The sequence below is a fragment of the Aquarana catesbeiana genome, linkage group LG10, assembly GCF_042186555.1.
Source record: "Aquarana catesbeiana isolate 2022-GZ linkage group LG10, ASM4218655v1, whole genome shotgun sequence".
Classification (NCBI taxonomy): domain Eukaryota; kingdom Metazoa; phylum Chordata; class Amphibia; order Anura; family Ranidae; genus Aquarana; species Aquarana catesbeiana.
In genome coordinates this window covers 112,516,807-112,538,183 of record NC_133333.1, presented here as the reverse complement: position 1 = coordinate 112,538,183, position 21,377 = coordinate 112,516,807, and the positions used below count along the sequence as shown (strand labels likewise).

Sequence of the window (21,377 nt, the reverse complement as noted above, 5' to 3'; positions counted from 1 at the left end):
AATCATGCTGTCTAATCAGCATCTTGATATGCCACACATGTGAGGTGGATAGATTATCTCGGCAAAGGAGAAGTGCTCACTAACACAGAATTAGACAGATTTGTGAACAATATTTGAGAGAAATAGGCCTTTTTTGTACATAGAAAAAGTCGTAGATCTTTAATTTCAGCTCATGATAAATAGGGGCAAACACAATAGTGTTGAATTAATAATTTTGCTCAGTGTATATATATCTTACTATAGAACAACTCAGTCTCATGTAGAATTGGAGAAAAACTTTATTTATGATACATACTGTATTATATAATATATGCAGGAATGGAAGAGTGGAGCACTACATTTTATACTAGCCCAGAGTTCCCCTTTGAGACTGATTGTTCTCTACCTATACATGGCGGATAAGTGGTGGGATTTTAAGAAGAGGTATTTTGATTTCTTCCTTTGCATTCCAACTTTTAAATTTGCACTGAACAGATATTTCCCAAAGTTTGCCATGGTTAGCTTTGAGAAAATAGAAGTCTTTATCATCACCCTTAAATAATATGTAAGTGTGCAATTTGGCAATGCGATTGATTCCCCTAGGTGGCTGATGCATGTCCTTAATAAATATGGTGGTAATTTGGTGGTGTCCCTGCACTCTGTCCTTAGATTAAAGTAATTGGCAACAACACTGCCATGGAAAACAGCTGGCCATCGATATGAAGTAGCGTAAACTAATTAGAAAAACTTCCAGGCCTATTCAAGAAACAGTGTCAAGAATAACAAAGATGGCAAATGGTGGCAAGCCATTGCCTGGGGATAGGAGGGAATAATGTTTGCAGGGATAATACATTACTGAGCCAGGATGGGAAAGGGAAGGAGGATAAGGGAAGGGGGATCTGAGTGATCTAGGTATGGGCGCACAAAGACACTACTGCATATTTTAGAAAAGACGTATAGCAAAAAACATATTAGCAGAAAATATATTGATTTCTTTTACACACTAGCCCATTTTGTTTTTATCTTTCTCACTTTTTTGGATACATATACTTGTTTAAAAGCAAATCTGTAAATTGATTATATAATAAATATAAAAATCTGTTGTTTTTTTTTTTTTTCTATTTAGCTCGAATACCACACTTGTCAATGTTATTCCTTGTTAAAAATATTTAGCATAATGTTCTGTTTTACTTAACTCTATGAAAAAAAACAGTTCAAGGATTTTTGCAAGATTGTGTATAGTACTGTACACTTATTTGAAATTTTTGTTCAGCCCATCATATACCACTTGTCCTCTTTTTTGTAAAGGCTGCAAAAAAAAAACAAAATATATGTTAATTCTAACTGTACTTAAGTGGACCTTAAGCAAAATAAATGTTTGTTTTGGATAGTGGGGCTAATGGCATCTGGTTCCTCTACTCCTGCACAGCCAGGCAATAGCATTTTTCACTTGCATCTGGCCACAAGAAAACAATCTCTAAGCCTATTTTTGTTGTTTTATTACTGGTATTAACTTGGATGGGGTAAAGGGGTATGGGTTGCCCAACTTGACGGGAACAATGAATAGGGACAACTTCCTTCCTAAGTATGAAATCCTGGACTGTTCTCCTTCCTGGACGCCAACAATCTTTAGTGATCAAAAAAGCAAAAGTCCCTTGAGGACTAGGAGCTCTCAGCCCCTTTTTGAAAATAGCACTGCATGCGACAATCTGCATACAGGAGTATCACCTCTCCACTGTAGAACTGCTCCCAGCTCTACTGCCTGCAGGAACTAACATCCCTTTTGGCTGCTTGTCCACCAGCCCACCCGGCTTCTTTGAAGATTTCCCAGGGCAAGGGGTAGAAAGGGTTAAGCACAGTGCTGTCTTTCTGAAAGCTTGCTACATGTTGCAGGCCCTCCCCTTGTAAATCCCTGGGTGTGCTGATGCACTCACTCTGTCCTCTTTGCTACCTGCTGATTCTTAGGCAAGATTCCTTTCCAAACCGTAATGTTGTCAGAATCTTCCCAAGTCAGCCCGAGCTCCAGCCTGGAAGCAGAGACACCCCCACATCTAAGGGTCCCTCCTAGGCCACCGACAGTCTTCTCAGCACTCCATCTTTCACCTCAATCCCCTGCTGGCCAGGCTCCACTGTATTTAAGGACTGACTCAGCACTCTACCAGGACATTCTGCTTGGGGATTGGGCACATATGCAGATTAGCCCTCTTTGCCTCTGTCCACTAACTTCTAGAAGCTTCTCTAAATTTCTATATCCAGGGGGAGGTACCATAGAGCTGCCTCTGTGGAGCTATCCAGCCTGACCTGCAGTAACCCTGACCCAATTTCTGACTCACAAACTAACCATGAGTCATAACTTAAATATGCTCGCACTAATGCTAGTAGCACACCAGAGGGTGCTACGTGAGGAACATTAGAACCTTTGTCAGGGTTTATGTGATTTGGAATCCTCAGCTTTCTCAGAAGGTAGCTTTTTTTTAAAGGGGTTGTAAAGGTAAACATTTTTTCACCTTAATGCATTCTATGCATTAAGGTGAAAAAACTTTTGACAATACCGCCGCCCCCAGCCCCCCCCCCCCGTTTTACTTACCTGACGCCTCGAATCTTCGCTGCTCGTTCTCGTCATCTTCATTGCAGCTCAGCCTGGTCGCTGATTGGCTGCAGTGGATGGATTGAAAGCAGAGCAGCCATTGGCTCGCGCTGCTGTCAATCACATCCGATGACGCGGCGCGCCGGGGGGGCGGGGCCGAGTGATACAGCGAGCGGCTATAGCCGCCGGCTGTAGCACGGGAGCGCGCCCGCAAGCACTCACCACCATGCGAGGGAGCTCGCATTAAGGTGGTAAATGCTTGCGGGGAGAAGCTGAAACAGCCGCCGAGGGACCCCAGAAGACCAGGTTCGGGGCCACTCTGTGCAGAACGAGCTGCACAGTGAAGGTAAGTATAACATGTTTGTTATTTTTTTTTTTTAAAAAAATTTACCTTTACAACCCCTTTAAGGTTTTAACCAGCGTTTTTTATTCAGTGGTGGGAAATAAGTGTAAGTTTCATGTAAGGACCATTTTAAATAAAAACAGAATGCTGTACAAAACCAGTGTCGTGTATGTGCCTTATGTGCTATAATATTTATTTGTACTATAAAGACTTTATATAAATAATAAAAAGATATAAAACAGCCATTTAAAAACATTTAGATAAAAGAGAAAATAAAAAAGAAGTAAAATTATCTCTGTTGAAGTATATGTAAGCTCTCACCTTGTAACAACCCATTCCGTTTAAAATAGAAATAACAGGTAAAACATTTGTGTACAGATATAAAAAAAAAAATTATTAACACTTTCCTCTCTCTTTTTTTTTTTTTTTATAAGTGATCGCATTCAACCTGTACTCAGCTGCATAAGAGCTGGAGGAGGAGAAACAGCAGTACACTGATCTTATCAGTGAAAGGATAATGATTAAGCACTAACGTGTGAAACCAGCAGAAGCTTTTCCTCCTTTTTTCTTGGGGGGGGCAAAACCGATCACCAACCCCCCCACCCGGTCTGTTGGCCACACCCCACAGTTGCTCGATCGCCAGCCCAACAACACCGCACTTACCCCATCTAGGTCGTGGGCAGCACTTCCTACTTGTTGACTTCACCCTGTGTTTCCTCCTCCTCAGCTTCACGGCGGTTTGCCCTGCCTCTTCTCCTCCTCCTCCTCAACAGCTTCTCCTCTCGGCCAATCGGGTCTTAGGACCCGCTATCTGATTGACCGAGAAAATCAGGTAATCACGTGCTTTTAAAAAAAAAAAAAAAACCGCACTGGAATCCATGCGTCCGGCACCCTGCATGTAGATTAGGGGCCGGAGACATGGATTAGTGGGCGGCGCCCCTGCGCCCCTTATGGACAGGCCGCCACTATGTTAAAGGCGTTTACTGTCTGTCCTGTGTTTTTTATCTATATAGGTTGAATAAATAAAGAAGCCTGTTTTTTGCATCTTGGAGTGCCACTGCCTTGTCTCTTATCTCCAATGAGTAAATATAGGCATGTGGTCAGACCCTATGCTGATGACAGTTTTTCCATACTTGCATGCTGTTTATCATAGTGCTCAGTGCACTTATGTAATATAAGAACAACTATATTTTTTTTATTTGCTTTTCTTAATGAAAATTTTGGGTGTTGGATTTGGAATGATGGGAAAGAGTTCCTTTATGAAATAATCAAGTATTCACACCTGGATGTTTTTTGGCTATTTCTCTGCCCTGCCTTCAGCTTCCTCATCACTGCCTTTGATTGACAGCAGCCAGTGGCCCCCATTGCCTCAGCAAAGTTGAAGCCAGGAAGTGAGGGGAGAGAGCCGCTGCAGATGGCCAGAGTGCTGGATCAAATGAAAACTCAGGTAAGTGTAAGGGGAGGGGGGGATGCATTAAGATAAAAAAACCTTTTGTGTGTAGCAGCACCCCACTAATTACTTACCTGAGCTCCATCTCTCTCCAGCGATGTTGACAAATGTCAAAGCCGTCCGGGACACTCCTCCTGATTGGCTGAGACACATCAGCGGTGCCATTGGCTCCCGTGGCTGTCAATCAAAGTCAGTCAGCCAATCAGGGAAGAGAGGGGCAGCGCCAGATCCAGGCTCTGTGTCTGAATGGACACACGGAGCTGTGACTCGGCTCCAGTGCCCCCATAGGAAGCTGCTGACTGTGGCGGGCACTCGATAAGAGGGAGGGGCCAGGAGCAGGTAAGAGGGACCTGAGAAGAGGATCCAGGCTGCTCTGTGCAAAACCAATGCACAGATGAGGGAAGTTTAACGTTTATTTTTTAAATTTTTTTAAACGAGCCTTTACAATCACTTTATGCAAGGAAAGCCTTTATAACCACTTTAAAGTGATTGTAAAGTCTCGTTTTTTTTTTTAAATCATAAACATGTTATACTTACCTGCTTTGTGCAGTGGATTTGCACAGGACAGCCTGGATCCTCCTCTTCACTGGGCCCTTTTAGCTGCTCCTGGCCCCTCCCTCCTGTCGAGTGCCCCCATAGCAAGCATCTTGCTATGGGGGCACCCAAGCCAAACTGCAGCTCGGTATGTCCATTCGCCCCATCTCTCTCCTGATTGGGTAACTGACAATCAGGAGGGAAAGTCTTGGGTGGCCGAGGGACTCGTGGACATCGCTAGATAGAAATTTGGCTTAGGTAAGTATTAGGGAGGGCTGAGGGTGGCTGCTGCACACAGAAGGCTTTTTATCTTTATTTATAAAATGCATTAAGGTAAAAAAACCTTCTGACTTTACAACCACTTTAAGTCAGTGCATCCTTTAACATTCCATTTTAAAACAAAACTATTAGTTTTACACAGGGGCGGACTGACCATCGGGCAGTTCGGGCACTGACCGAGGGCCCGTGCCCAGTAGGGGGCCCCATGACAGCTTCCACTTCGGGACCCGATCTACCCGACAGCTAGCTGTGATTGACGGGTAGATTGGGTTCCTGCTCACTGCTAAGAGACTGCAGTGTAAACAGACCTCTCGTGATGCGCTCCTCCCCGCCGGCCCTTCCTTCCCTCCCGTCCACCCCAGGTGCTTGTATTTGTCATCACCTCGGATGGACGAGAAGAGAGGAGGGGCAGGCAGGGAGGAGCGCATCACGAGAGGTCTGTGTCCCTCTGTGCCCTCCACCTCCCCACAGTGTCCCTCTGTGCCCTCCACCTCCTCACAGTGTCCCCTTGTGCCCTCCACCCCCCACAGTGACCCACTGTAACACCCACCCACAGTGTCCCCCTATGCCACCTCCCCACAGTGTCCCCCTGCGCCTTCCACCCCCCCCACAGTTTCCCCCTGTGCCCTCCACCTCCCCACAGTGTCCCCTTGTGCCCTCTGCCCCCCACAGAGACCCCCTCACAGTGTCCCCTTGTTCCCTTCACCCACCCACAGTGTCCCCCTGTGCCACCTCCCCACAGTGTCCCGCTGTGCCCTCCACCCCCCCACCGTGTCCCCCTGTGCAATCCACCGTGTCCCCTCCATCCCCCACCGTGTCATCCTGTGTGGTCCACCCCGCACAGTGACCCCCTGTGCCCTCCCCCCCACAGTCTCCCCCTGTGCCCTCCACCTCCCCACAGTGTCTCTCTGTGCCCCCCACCTCCCCACAGTGTCCCCCTGTAATACCCACCCACAGTGTCCCCCTATGCCACCTCCCCACAGTGTCCCACTGTGCCCTCCACCCTCCCACAGTGTCCCCCTGTGCCCTCCACCTCCCCACAGTGTCCCTCTGTGCCCTCCACCCCCCCACCGTGTCCCCTTGCGCGATCCACCCCGCACAGTGACCCCCTGTGCCCTCCACCCCCCCCCCACAGTGTCCCCCTGTGCCCTCCACCTCCCCACAGTGTCCTCCTGTAACACCCACCCACAGTGTCCCCCTGTGCCCTCCACCCTCCCACAGTGTCCCTCTGTGCCCTCCACCTCCCCACAGTGTCCCCTTGTGCCCTCCACCCCCCCGTCCCCTGTGCCACCTCCCCACAGTGTGCCCTCCACCCCCCCATAGTGTCCCCCTGTGCCGTCCACCTCTCCACAGTGTGCCCTCCACCCCTCACAGTGTCCCCCTGTGCCCTCCACCTCTCCACAGTGTGCCCTTCACCCCCCACAGAGACTCCCTGTAACACCCACCCACAGTGTCCCCGTGTGCCCTCCACCCCCCCACGTGTCCCCCTGTGCCCTCCACCTCCCCACAGTGTCCCCCTGTGCCCTCCACAGTGACCTCCTGTAACACCCACCCACAGTGTCCCCCTGTGCCCTCCACCTCCCACAGTGTCCCCCTGTGCCCTCCACCTCGCACAGTGTCCCCTTGTGCCCTCCACCCCCCAGTGTCCCTCTGTGCCCGCCACCTCCCCACGGTGTCCCTCTGTGCCGGCCACCTCCCCACAGTGTCCCCTGTGCCACCTCCCCACAGTGTGCCCTCCACCCCCCCACAGTGTCTCCCTGTGCCGTCCACCTCTCCACAGTGTGCCCTCCACCCCCCAGTGTCCCCCTATGCCCTCCACCTCTACACAGTGTGCCCTTCACCCCCCCACAGTGACCCCCTGTAACACCCACCCACCGTGTCCCCCTGTGCCCTCCACCTCCCCACATGTCCCCCTGTGCCCTCCACCCCTCCCACAGTGTCCCGCTGTGCCCTCCACCTCCCACAGTGTCCCCTTGTGCCCTCCACCCCCCCCAGTGTCCCCCTGTGCCACCTCCTTACAGTGTGCCCTCCACCCTCCCACAATGTCCCCCTGTGCCCTTCACCCCCCCCACGTGTCCCCCTGTGTGATCCGTCCCCCACCGTGTCCCCCTGTGCCCTCCACCTCCCCGCAGTGTCCCCCTGTTCCCTCCACCCCCCCACAGTGACCCCCTGTAACACCCACCCACAGTTTCCCCCTGTGCCACCTTCCCACAGTGTCCCCCTGTGCCCTCCCCACCACAGTGTCCCCCTGTGCCCTCCACCTCCCCACAGTGGCCCCTTGTGCCCTCCATCCCCCCAGTGTGCCCCTGTGCCACCTCCCTACAGTGTGCCCTCCACCCCACCCACAGTGTCTCCTTGTGCCCTTTACCCACCCACAGTGTCCCCCTGTGCCACCTCCCCACAGTGTCCCCCTGTGCCCTCCACCCCCCCACCATGTCCCCTCTACCCACCAACATGTCCCCCTGTGCGATCCACCCCCCACAGTGACCCCCTGTGCCCTCCACCCCCCCCCCCACAGTGTCCCCCTGGGCGGAGACACAGGGGGCCCCATGATCTTCTACTGCCCGGGGGCCCCATGAGTTGTCAGTCCGCCCCTGGATTTACACAATTCAGCAACATCGTAAGACATCCAATATTAGAGATTATTTATGTTTACAAAGCAATATGCAGTGCATTCATAAAGAATTGAGATCCCCTTCACTTTTTTCAATTTTGTAATGTTGTAAAAATTATTATTATTTTTCTCATTAATCTACACTCTGTACCCTATAAAGACAAAGCGGAAACAGAATTTTAGAAATGTCTGAATTTATTTAAAAGAAAAAAATGAAAATCACGTTTTATTTAAGTATTCAGACCCTTTACTCAGTACCATGTTGAAGTACATTTGGAAGCAATTATATATAATTATAGTCTTATTGGGTATGACTAGGGATGAGCTTCGAGTTTGAGTCGAACTCATGTTCGACTCGAACATCGGCTGTTCGCCAGTTCGTCGAACAGCGAACAATTTGGGGTGTTCGCGGCAAATTCGAAAGCCGCGGAACACCCTTTAAAAGTCTATGGGAGAAATCAAAAGTGCTAATTTTAAAGGCTTATATGCATGGTATTGTCATAAAAAGTGTTTGGGGACCTGCCCCAGGGGACATGGAGCAATGCAAAAAAAAGTTTTAAAAACGGCTGTTTTTTCGGGAGCAGTGATTTTAATAATGCTTAAAGTGAAACAAAAAGAATGTAATATTCCTTTAAATTTCATACCTGGGGGGGTGTCTATAGTATGCCTGTAAAGGGGCGCATGTTTAGAACAGTCTGACAGCAAAATGACATTTCAAAGGAAAAGAAGTCATTTAAAACTACTCGCGGCTATTAATGAATTGCCGGTCCGACAATACACATAAAAGTTAATTGATAAAAACGGCATGGGAATTCCCCACAGGGGAACCCCGAACCAAAATTGAAAAAAAAAATGACGTGGGGGGTCCCCTCCTCCATCTTCTTCTTCTGGTTCTTCCTCCGGTGTTCTCGTCCGGCATCTTCCTCCGCGGCGTCTTCTTCCCTTCTTCTCCTCGGGGCACTCCGCATCCACGATGGCATGGTGGGAGGCTCCCGCTGTGTGACTCTTCTCCTCTTCTGATGGTTCTTAAATAACGGGGGGCAGAATGGATTTTCTGCCATTTTTCTTTGCAAATCCTCTCAAGCTCAGTCAGGTTGGATGGGGACCGTCGGTGAACAGCCATTTTCAGGTCTCTCTAGAGATGTTCAATAGGGTTCAAGTGAGCGGGCTCTGGTTGGGCCACTCTAAGACAATCGGGCTCTGTTCACACCTGGGGGACTTTCAGGCGTTTTAATTTGAGAGTTTTTGAGCAGTGTTGGAAGTATATTACAAGCGTTTTATAGCTTCAGGCGTTTTTTGTTCAGCCAATAGAAAGCACTAGAGGAAAGAGAGGGGGGAGTAGGGATGGAGAACTGTTGTTTGAGCAGAAAATTCATGACAAAACTTGTAAAATGCTCATGTCGCTCATTTTCAGGCGTTTCTATTGAAGTCTATGGGGCCCAAAATGTAATATAATCTACCAAAAAGAAGGTCATGTACTTTTTTGAGTGACAGGCATTTTGCTTAAGGCGACAGAATGCTCATTTTTGAACAGAGACTATTGAAATGAATGGGATTTGGCTTGTTGTGCATATTAGAGCTACAAGCTTCAAGCAGAAGCTTGTCCCTAAGCGACTCCTGTGTTGTCTTGGCTATGTGCTTAGGATCATTGTTATGTTACAAGGTGAACCTTCAGCCCAGTCTGATGTCCTGAGAGCTATGGAACAGGTTTTCATTGAGGATATCTCTGTACTTTGCTCCATTCAGCTTTCCATCAAACCTGACTTGTCTTCCAGTCCCAGCTGCTGCAAGACACCCCCACAGCATGATACTGCCACCACCATGCTTCACTGTTGGGATGGTATTGGGCATGTGATGAGCGGTGCCTGGTTTCCTCCAGATATAACATGTAGAATTGAGGCCAAACAATTCAATCTTGGTTTCATCAGACCAAAGAATCTTGTTGCTCACAGTCATTGAGAAATTCAGGTTCTTTTTTGTAAACTCCAAGCTGGCTTTCATGTGTTTTGCACTGAGGAGAGGCTTCTCTCTAGCCACTCTGCTATAAAGCCCAGATCGGTGGAGGGCTGCAGTGATCGTTGTCCTTCTGGAACTTTGTCCCATCTCTACTCAGGATCTCTGGAGCTTAGTCGGAGTGACCATCAGGTTCTTGGTCACCTCTCTTACTAAGGCCCTTTTCCCCCCAATTTATTAGTTTGGCCGGACAACTGGCTCTTGGAAGAGTCCTGGTTGTGCCAAACTTCTTCCATTTGAGAATTATGGAAGCTACTGTGCATTATCAGTTATGAGGCCTTTTATAGAGAGGTGTGTGCCTTTTCAAATCATGTCAAATAAATGTAAGTATTTTACTCCAGGTGGACTCCAATCAAGGTGTAGAAACATCTCAGCAACGATCAAGAGAAATGAGAGGCACCTGAGCTAAATTTCAAGTGTTGTTGCAAAGGGTCTGAATATTTATGCCAATGTGATATTTCAGTTTTTCCTCTTTCATACATTTGCAAACATTTCTACAAATTCTGTTTTCACTTTGTCATTATGGGGTACTGAGTGTAGATTAATAATAATAATTAAAAAAATGAATTTTAACAACTGTAGTATCAGGCTGCAACATAACAAAACTGAAAAAAGTGAAGAGGGTCTGAATACTTTATGAATGCATTTGCACATTAGTGCTTGCTAGTATTCCAGCGTTTTATTTTCTCCCTTAGTTTATCTCCCTCATTCGGGCAATGTGAACTCAGTGATGGAGAGGGGCTGAGGAGGGGTACACAAGGAGGTCCTCAGGTGCCCAATGTCCCCCTTATCAACCTATGATTTCATCTGTTGATGCCAATAGCTGGCCTACATGGTGCCCAAGGTTCTAATGGTGCACAGTGAAAAAAATGCAGGCTTGACCCAACTTCAGGTAATAAAAAAAGGCAGGCTTGAACCACCTGCTGTCTTGTTGACAATTCGTTGTCAAATACCCCCAACACAACTTACCTCATAATCAGGGTGAGGAACAGGTGGGGGGCGCTCTTTATTCCCTGATAAACAACAAAAAGAAACAAAGTTGTGTTATTTACAATATAAGATCCGATGTTGCAAGATCTTTATATTCGCCTGATATTGTGTCATTCATTTTGTACAATATTTTGGAATTTTACAGTTTTGATTTTGATAAGCGCTGCTTCCTAAGGTGAGATACTGTACATAAACAAATACATATGCATTAGCTTCATTACATAAAATCCTTCTAAATTTGTAGACAATGATGGGAAAGATCCTGCGAGCCACACAAAACTTAGTAAAGCACTACTCAGCTGCGTGCGTTAAACACGTCTCATACGCATGCAAAATGACAACTATAAAAAGGATTACGCTGCGCTAGAGTGTGTTAAAATTGACAAATGCATATAAACGCATCAAAGTATAAATGCAAATTCAAATGTGAAATAAGACAGATTAACGCATCAAAGTGCACAGGTACCAATAAGCATAACTGAATCACAGCATTACTAGATAAATTAATATAAACGCATCAAAGCGCAAATGTGCCAATATGCATAACTAAATGACAATATTACTCAAATGTGCAAAATATAAACGCATAAAGTGCAAATGTGCAAATAAACATACTTATTACAAAATAAATAAATATATGAGCATGTAAAAAGTGCTAAGTGCAAAAAACACAAAACAAAAAGTAATTTGGAGGGGCCAGAACGGAGCGAGAGACAGCTGAGTTGCCTATTGAGGAGACGCACACCATACCCTCACGAAAAGTATCATACTTGCCATGTTTAGAGCGGGCACTGATGCACCTATATATTTATTGTGAGTATCCCTTTTTGGGGAGAGTATCTATATCTTTTAATACATTTTAAAACGGTTCTATACTATGTCGTTTTTTCTTCCCATCTATATGCTCTTTACTGCATTGGAGCCTGGGATCCTGTGATCTACTTAGAACCTGGGGTGGTTCACAAGCATGGTTTGACTTTGTCTAGCGACTTGGTCACACGCTCTGAGGTGAGCGCATTACCTTTGGGGTCACCGAATCGCACCATTGCATGGTCTGTGGCACTTTGAGAGTTACTAACAAGTTGATTGTATCACCAGTGGACATCACGTATAGGCACCTTTATACCTTTTGTAGGACTTCATGGTGAACTATATTATTTGGTTCCATTGAGGACTTTTTTACACATGAACTGTGTGACACCAAATTACTTTTTGTTTTGTGCTTTTTGCACTTAGCAATTTTACATGCTCATATATTTATTTATATTGTAATAAGTATGTTTATTTGCACATTTGCACTTTATGCGTTTATATTTTGCACATTTGAGTAATATTGTCATTTAGTTATGCATATTGGCACATTTGCACTTTGATGCATTTATATTAATTTATTCATTGCACTAATGCTGTGATTCAGTTATGCTAATTGGTACCTGTGCACTTTGGTGTGTTAACGTGTCTTATTTCACGTTTGAATTTGCATTTATACTTTGATGTGTTTATATACATTTGTCAATTTTCACATTTGCACTTTGATGTGTTTATATTAATTTATTCATTGCAATATCTAGTAATGCTGTGATTCAGTTATGCTTATACTGCTACCTGAGCACTTTGATGCGTTAATCTGTTTTATTTCACATTTGAATTTGCATTTATATTTGATGCGTTTTATATCCATTTGTCAATTTTCACATTCGTATTCAGAGTATTTATCTATTATTAGGTCCACTTGCCTTGTAGTGGTATTGTGTTTCCCACATCCACATGCGTTTATTTAGACGCAGTTGTTCTATCATGCTTTAATTTAGTAGCATGTCTATCACACTCTAGCGCAGCGTAATACTTTTTATATTTTTCATTCTAAATTTGTAGTGTTCAAAATGAAACAAATACAATTAAAAAAAGTAAATTTACCAGAAAAAGGTCAAAAACTTCTATACATCGATGATGTTCCCAGTTTACCAAAGTCAACCATTAGCATATTGGTATATTTTACCTCTGTTTCGGCCTGCAGGTGCCATCTCGCTGCTTCTAGCAGATTTTCTCTTCCATCCAAAATAAATGAAAAGAGCTACACCAAGTGTCACCAGGCAATCAGCTATCAGGATACCAGCTACCAGAAGAACGGAGACCTCTATGCAGTTTTCACATACTGCAAGGAAATGGATAACGTTAGTTCAGGATAGGTTACACGGCCATCTCTGCCACAATTTCCATCATTTGGAAGGTCCACATGTGGATTAGAAAAGACTGAATAACAATCCCTGACACAAACTGAACACGTAGTAAAGAGGATGACTTGAGCTCCCAACAGGGTATTCTTTATAGGCAACACTTTGGGGTTGATATACTAAAGGCAAATAGGCTGTGCAATTTACAAAGTGCAGTTGCTCCAGAGCTTAGCAAATGAGGTAAAGCAATCACATGCAAGGAAGAAAAAAAAAAACAGCATTTTTGCTTGCACATGATTGGATGATTGAAGTCAGCAGAGCTTCTGCTCATTTACTAAGCTCTGGAGCAGCTGCCTATTTGTCTGTAGTAAATCAGCCCCTTTATGTGCAATGTATTTGGAACTTTTTTAAGGGTGTTGCTGTTCTGTGACTTGTGTGAGGAGGAGAACTGGAAAAGAAGAGCAGGAATTGGAGAGCAGGCTTAGAGAAGAAAGGGAAATGGTAAAGAATAGTAAATGAGCAGGGCCAGAGAGGGAGAGCAAAGACAAGAGAAAAGGGTGAGGAGGTCAGAGGTAGTGGGGAAAGAGATGAGCAAGAGGCCATGGAGATGGTACAAAAATTGAGGAGGACCATCTAACACTGTTTCAGAGTAAACTAAACCTCTCTCAGTAGTAACCAAATGATGAAAAAAATATTAAGATATTAAAAATAGCTTTTATCGCTTCCTATGAACTGTACCTTGGCATAAGCTAAATTATTATGTGTGACAGGACGAGACGCTGTCACTGTGAAATTGGTGATTTAAAGGACATATATGTATATATCTGCACAGAAACAAGGGATATCATTTACAATTGGCATCTTCTAAAAAGTAATTACCTTTTGCAGGAGCTGCCCCATCAAAATTGCCACATCATACTGCCCCCTATCAAACTGGCCCATCATATTGCCCCAATCAAAACTGCCACATCAAATTGCCCCCATCAAAACTGGCCCATCATGTTGCCCCCATCAAAATTGCCCCATCATACTGCCACCGTCAAAATTGCCCCAGCAAAACTGCCCCATCATACTGCCACCATCAAAATTGCCCCATCAAAACTGCCCCATCCTATTGCCCCATCATATTGCCCGCATTATATTGCCACCAATATACTGCCACCATCAAAATTGCCCCATCATATTGCCCCCATCAAAACTGCCCCATCATACTGCCACCATCAAAATTGCCCCATAAAAACTGCCCTACCCTATTGCTCCCATCAAAATTGCCCCATCAAACTGCCCCATCAAATTGCCCCCATGAAAACTGCCTACATCAAAATTGCCCCATCGTACTGCCACCATCAAAACTACCCCATCAAAACTGCCCCATCCTATTGCCCCCATCAAACCTGCCCATCATAATGCCACCATCAAAATTGCCCCATCATACTGTCACAATCAAAATTGCCCTATTAAATTGCCCCCATCAAAACTGCCCCATCATACTGCCACCAACAAAATTGCCCCATCAAAACTGCCCCATCCTATTGCTCCCTTTTAAAACTGCCCCATCATACTGCCACCATCAAAATTGCCCCATCAAAACTGCCACATGGAATTGCCCCTATCAAAATTGCTCCATCATACTGCCACCATCAAAATTGCCCCATCATACTTCCCCTTCCTATTGCTCCCATCAAAACTGACCCATCAAATTGCCCCTATCAAAATTGCCCCATCATACTGCCACCACCAAAATTGCCCCATCATATTGCCCCCATTATATTGCCACCATCATACTGCCCCCATCATAACTGCCCCATCATATTGCCCCCATTAAAATGCCCCATCATACTGCCACCATCAAAATTGTTGTTTTCAGTGGGCAGGAGCGGTGGAGGAGCAGTGTTCACCGCTCCTCCACCGCTGCAGGGAAGCTGCTGGCAGGACTTTTTGTGACGCCCTGCCAGCACAGCACCCCAGTGTGAAAACACGCGGGCTTTCACACTGTGTTTGCAGCTGAGGCTTTTTTCAGGCGCTATACAGTCGCTATTTTTAGCGCTGTAGCGCCTGAAAAACACCTCCGGCGTGAAAGGGGTCTTACAGACCAGTTAGCCTAACATCAATAGTATGTAAACTCTTGGAGGGGATAGGGGACTATATACAAGATTTTAGTAAAGAAAACAGTATAATTAGCAGTAATCAGCATGGATTCATGAAGAATCTTTCTTGCCAAACCAATCTATTAACTTTCAATGAGGAGGTGAGTTGCCATCTAGATAAAGGAAGGCCCGTAGACGTGGTGTCTGGACTTTGCAAAAGCATTTGATACAGTCCCCCATAAACGTTTACTGTACAAAATAAGGTCTGTTGGCATGGACCATAGGGTGAGTACATGGATTGACTGGTTACAAGAGCAAGTTTAGAGGGTAGTGATAAATGGGGAGTACTCGGAATGGTCAGGGGTGGGTATTTTTTTTTGTAAATTCTTTTTTTATTTTTAAAGTGTAAAAAATTAAGTAAGAAATACTTTTTCTTTGTGTAAAAAAAGGTGACAAATTAGGCCTGGTCTTCAAGTGGCTAGAAAACATCCATTATATATTTCATCTTATAGATTACTATATAGGAACCAATAAAGACTGCTAAAATACTCTTGTGACATCTCCGGAGATCTCACTGATTCTGCAAGGCCTTTCTCCTAGATCTGGAACACCTTGGCTCTGCATATAAAACAGTGAAGTGGTTCTAAAGTCCACACAGCAGCCCTGATCCTCTTCTTTTCGGGTCTCCTGCTGGTGCTTCTGGCTCCTCCCCCTCGAGCAGTGCCCCCAAACAACACCATTGCACAGAGCAGGTGACTATAACATGTTTGTTATTTTAAAAAAAGAACCCGTTACAATGACTTTAAAATGATTCGTTTTTACCTATTAGAACCTATTAGTGGCGATTTAATATCATTTCTATGGGGAGAAAGGAAGCGACTTTGAAAGTCAATGTAGCAAGAATGTAGTAGTCAATATAATACGTTAAAATAAATAATTTTCTGCTGTGCTTATATTCACACTTCAAAATAAAACTAATCACATAAGTAGCAGCTAGCACAATATTGAAGTAATGACAATAAAAAGTTATAAAAGTTATATGAGTGAGGTGCAGCGCTTGTATAGACGTCCACAAGAAATAAATCCAGGAGATTTACTCCCTACGTCGTTTTGCTCCTGACTATGTAATTCTGTGCCAAAATGACGTAGAGAGGATTCGGTGACGTGGCACTGCTGTATGCTGGGATGCGGCGGCCATCTTGTTGGTGGGACTGCTGGATGCTTATCCAAACACAAGTGTGTTTTTTAACTTGGAGAATGTGAGTTCATCTCCTGTTTTACTTGCAATAAAACGTTGGTTGACATGCTGCACCATGAGGTTTATCTCCTTTTATCTACATGGGATGAATTACTTGAGGTGACCACTATTGTAACGTTGGAAAAGGAAAGCTGTTACCTGGGGCTGGTGTATCCATATTCCGGTGAGCTGTCCCAAGATCAGTATGTGTGGAGATTGATGGGCTTCCTGTTTCATTTACATGCTTATGTGGCCCTTGTAATGAGGATCCACTAAGGAGGGTAAGCGGCGGTGTGATTGGGTGCCGATGATGGTTTCCTCTATGTTTCACCTTCTGCTGACCAGCTTGTGAACTGTGTTGAACACGGTCTCCTGGATTTATTTCTTGTGGACTTCTATACAAGCACTGCACCTCACTCATATAATATAATACATTGCTTGTGCCAAAAGAAATGCCATTATCAGTGACCTGCACTGCACTTTGACATTCAGTTTTTAAGATCAAGAATCTAATACAAAAAAAGCTTTGAGTTACTTGTCATTTGCAGCCTAACCTTCCTTTATTGTAGCATCTTGTAGGTTAACCATGCTTACATGTTTAAGCCACACCTTGTCTAATCTAATGCCCCGTACACACGGTCAGACATTGATCGGACTTTCCGACAACAAAATTCATGGATTTTTTCCGACGGATGTTGGCTCAAACTTGTCTTGCATACACACGGTCACACAAAGTTGTCAGAAAATCTGATCGTTCTGAACGCGGTGACGTAAAACACGTACGTCAGGACTATAAACGGGGGCAGTAGCCAATAGCTTTCCTCTCTTAATTTATTCTGAGCATGCGTGGCACTTTGTGAGTCAGATTTGTGTACACACGATCTGAATTTTCGACAACGGATTTTGTTGTCGGAAAATTTTATAGCCTGCTCTCAAACTTTGTGTGTCGGAAAATCTGATGGAAAAAGTCCGATGGAGCCCACACACGGTTGGAATGTCCGACAACACACTCCAGTCGGACATTTTCCATCGGAAAATCCGACCGTATGTACGGGGCATAAGGCTCCATGCACACTGGCTTTTTTCCCCTGCAAAGTAAAACCATAATGGGCTAGTATGCATTGCATACTAGCCCATTATGTTGCACTTACCTGCAAATGAAGCCCGCAATGTCTCCATTGGTGGCCGCGTCCATCTTCAGCCCTCTTCCTTTCGGGGCCGTGGACTCCAGCTCTGTGACTGACCAGAGTCGCGTCATGTCACTTCCGCACATTTATAAAGGGCACGATTGGGCCCTTTCTTCAGAGCACATGCGCCAATGACGTTGGCGTAAGCTTATATGGTAAATATCTCGTAAACCGTGCAGGTTTAGAAGACATTTCCAGTACCTATAGGTAAGCCTTTTTATAGGCTTACCTGTTGGGAAAAGTGGTGTGTAAGGGTTTACAACCACCTTAAAAATTGTTGCTTCTTCAGGAGTTTTGCGTTTTGCCTGAAGGAGCAGATCAGTGTTATTCAATGTCTCCATGCACATTAGGACGATTAGAGGCATATTTTAAACTCAGCGTTTAGAGGCAGAAAAAAAACCCTTCTGGTTTGCGTTTTTGATTTGAGCTTTCAAGTCGAAAAAACGCTAAATTCTCCTAAGCTCTCCTAAACTCCTGTACAAAAATGTTCTATATGAGCATTTTCTTTCTGCCAAGGGAACTGGAATTTTTTTAAGCCCAGTGTCCATGCAGCCTAAAGCTGGCCATAGTGGACTGTTCAAAAAAAAATTAAGCTGATTTCCCCCATCCACACAAGCAAGGTGGAAGGAGGAATCCTCCCCGCTGTGCTATTGTATTCTGACAGCGGGGATGGACTCTAATGTCTGCAGCGCTGATTAAACAAAATGTTACTAACAGTCCAGCCAAAGCCACTTTTTGATTTTGCACATTCTGGGGCATCTTTTTTTTTTTTTTGCTTGGATCAGGGCTTTGCTCTAGATAGATGGCTTAGCTCTGGGATAGATGGCTGGAGTCAAGTTTCTTTGGCTTTCTCTGAGCAAGAATTCTAATGTTATAAAATACAGAAAGGCAGGACAACTTGAAGGGACATATTTAACAACCTTTTGATACTCACCATATGCCTGAAGGTAGAGACGCTTGTTGTCACAGTCATACTCCCCATTATCATCTGCTGAAAAATTGTCCTTTGTATAATTTCCTCCAGTAGAAAGCTCTCCCTGTTTTCCCTTTTTTGTCAGCTTCGTTGCACCTGCAGGGCAAGTGATCTTGACCATAAGCCCAGAGATTTTCACCTCAAAATTATCTCCAGTTATGCCTCCTATAATATAAACAAGAGTTTTCAAAATGTCAGAGAGGAATTAATATAGACTAAGAACAATATGGAAGCATGTTAAGTAGAATGATATGACCCAACTGACATAGTTTGCACATAGGGTATTTGTAATTATTCCATGACACATAGGCATTTGTACAACTTCAAAGTATTTTGTGGGGATGAACATTTGTCATCAGTTTACGATTGGTAATTATTTGAAAAGCTGAAAACCTTTTTTTCTAACCAGTCTTGGATACTTTCCTCTTTACTGCAGACTTTAGTATTTGTCTTCCATGTCCCATCAAGGGATACAGGGATATGGCGAGTCTAATTTGTCCTCGGAAACTAAGATGAGTAAAGCTATTTTATATGTTCCACATGTAGCATTGTCCCAGGCCTCTTTTGGTTTAATGGTTACCTCCATAGTAAGGGAGAGCTGACATCCTTCAGTGTAGAATGGGTTACAAGGCATGGTGGGTGTAATGCAAGATGAACAGGTGGGCGCCAGACACTTTTTGAATGCAAAGAGATTTATTGTCTCTTAAACAGAACTGTGGGAGAGAGGGTTAGTAGGGGTCAGGGGCGGATCCAGAGTCTAGTCTCGGGAGGGGCACTGCCAGAAAATACGTTTTTTTACAGGCAATTTATCGTGGAAATGGCTGGTGTTGGTGCTTCAATCATCATGGCACCATGGTTCTTATGGTGTCAGGATGATTGAAGTGCACTATTTCTATTATTACATTGGAATATGAAATAAAATAGTTCAACGTACCCTAATGCAGAATCAGTGGGAGCCCTGAGTGTGTCACTTGCCACCGTCGCCTGCCACCAGATGCTGATTGTCACTTGCCACATCACCTGTCACACGGTGCGAATTGTCACCTGCCACCAGATGCAGATTGTCACTTGTCATGTCACCTGCCACAAGTTGCAGATTGTCACTTGGCACGTCAGCTGCCACACATTGCGGATTGTCACCTGCCACCAGATACAGATTGTCACTTGCCACATCACCTGCCACACGTTGCAGATTGTCACTTGCCACGTAACCTGCCACACGTTGCGGATTGTCACTTGCCACGTCACCTGCCACACATTGCGGATTGTCACCTGCCACACGTTGCAGATCGTCACTTGCCACGTCATCTGCCTGCTACAAGGTGCGGATTGTCACTTGCCACGTCACCTGCTATACGTTGCAGGTTGTCACTCGCTGTGTCACTTGCCACCAGATGCAGATTGTCACTTGCTGTGTCACTTGCCACGTCACCTTGCCACCAGGCAGCAGAGATGACGTAATCTCTCTGCTGCCCGCGGCTGCACAGAGAGGGCAGGAGAACGGTGATGCAGGGCGGGCGGTGAGATATGATGTCATCTCACTGCTCCCCCGCCTGCCTGCTCACCTGCCGACTGGCCTGTTCATCCGCTTACCCGCCAGCCCACTAACTGATCCGCCGGCTCTCCCGCCAGCCTGCTAACTGATCCGCAGCCCCCACTAACTGATCCGCCGGCTCTCCCGCCGGCCTGCTAACTGATCCGCAGCCCCTGCTAACTGATCCACCGGCTCTCCCGCTGGTGGATCAGTTATTTCAAGGGTCCTCTGTATTAAAAAAAAAATTGAGAAAGGCTGGCCTTGGGGCACAGGGTGCTGAAACTAAAGCAGCCCATATAGATGAGTAAATTTTTTTTGTTCAACCGGGGAGATGAACAAAAAAAACCAGGTTAAATTCTCCCATCCACACACTCATGTAGATGGGGAAATCCTCCCGCTGAGCTATTGTATTCTGACAGCAGGGAGACTTCCCCGCCATTAGAATACACTGATCAGCTCTGCCGGCTATAGCCAGCTTGAGCAGCAAAAATCCGACAGGATGGTTGTACAGAAGTTGATCGGTAGAACCGGCCAAATTTTGATCCATGTATGGATGGCTTTAATAAACCTTCAGCTTTTAGTTTTTGTTTCCCTCTAGCTCCATGTTAAAGTACAAAAAATGTCCCCTCCCCCCCTCCTAACACCTATGCAGACTCACTAAAAAATGAACATATTTACCTATTTTCAATCCACTCCAGTCCGGTCATGTGAACCCATTCCTCTGTGCCAGTCAGAGGCAGCTGCAGGAGAGAGGAGGGAGTGTTGACAACGACAAGGACAATGGGGTGATATCACCGCTCCTAGGAATTCCTGCATAGCTCCCAACTGTCCCTGATTTCGAGGGACTGACCCTGATTTGGAACAAGGTCCCTCTGTCCCTCTTTCCTCCTCATTTGTCCCTCATTTTGGTCTGATCTATATAGTTGTATATAAAATGCACTTCCAATTTCTAAATTGCTGCATTTGTAAATTTTAAAAGCCAATATAAAGGAATAGTGGTAAAAAAAAATCCCTTGTGGATTTGATTAACCTTTTTTTTTGGTTAGTTCTCCTTTAAGGGGGTGTGGCAGGAGGCTTGTCCTATGCCTACATACGTTTGCTAGTAGGTGTCCCTCATTCCCATCTCAAAATGTTAGGAGGTATGATTCCTGAACGCTCTCTCCCCTGCAGCCGCCCCAGACTGGCACAGGGGATCATGTGACCGGATAGGGGCAGGCTGGAACTAGGTAAGTAGATAAATCTCTTTTATACAGGTTAGTCGGCATAGGTGTCAGGAGGGGGAGGGGGCATTTTTAAAACGAGTTCAATTCAGTCTGGAATTCTACTTTGATAGCTGTACTAACAAAGCCTTTTTTTTGCACTCTTGCTCCAAAACTATTTCTTTTACCACTTCAAA

General features: G+C 45.2%; 1 protein-coding gene across 1 annotated transcript in view; it reads right to left on the bottom strand.

Moving 5' to 3' along the window:
- Positions 1-1,080: 1,080 nt before the first annotated feature.
- The window catches only part of CD3E (CD3 epsilon subunit of T-cell receptor complex), a 55,442-nt gene continuing 35,145 nt past the window's right edge, over positions 1,081-21,377 (bottom strand). Inside the window, exons 3-6 of the mRNA XM_073602464.1 lie at positions 18,409-18,612; positions 12,789-12,944; positions 10,769-10,812; positions 1,081-1,288 (exon numbers count right to left, since the gene is read on the bottom strand). Coding sequence (XP_073458565.1) covers positions 1,232-1,288; positions 10,769-10,812; positions 12,789-12,944; positions 18,409-18,612 — 461 coding nt within the window. The 3' untranslated portion in view covers positions 1,081-1,231. The remainder of the gene's footprint in view (positions 1,289-10,768; positions 10,813-12,788; positions 12,945-18,408; positions 18,613-21,377) is intronic.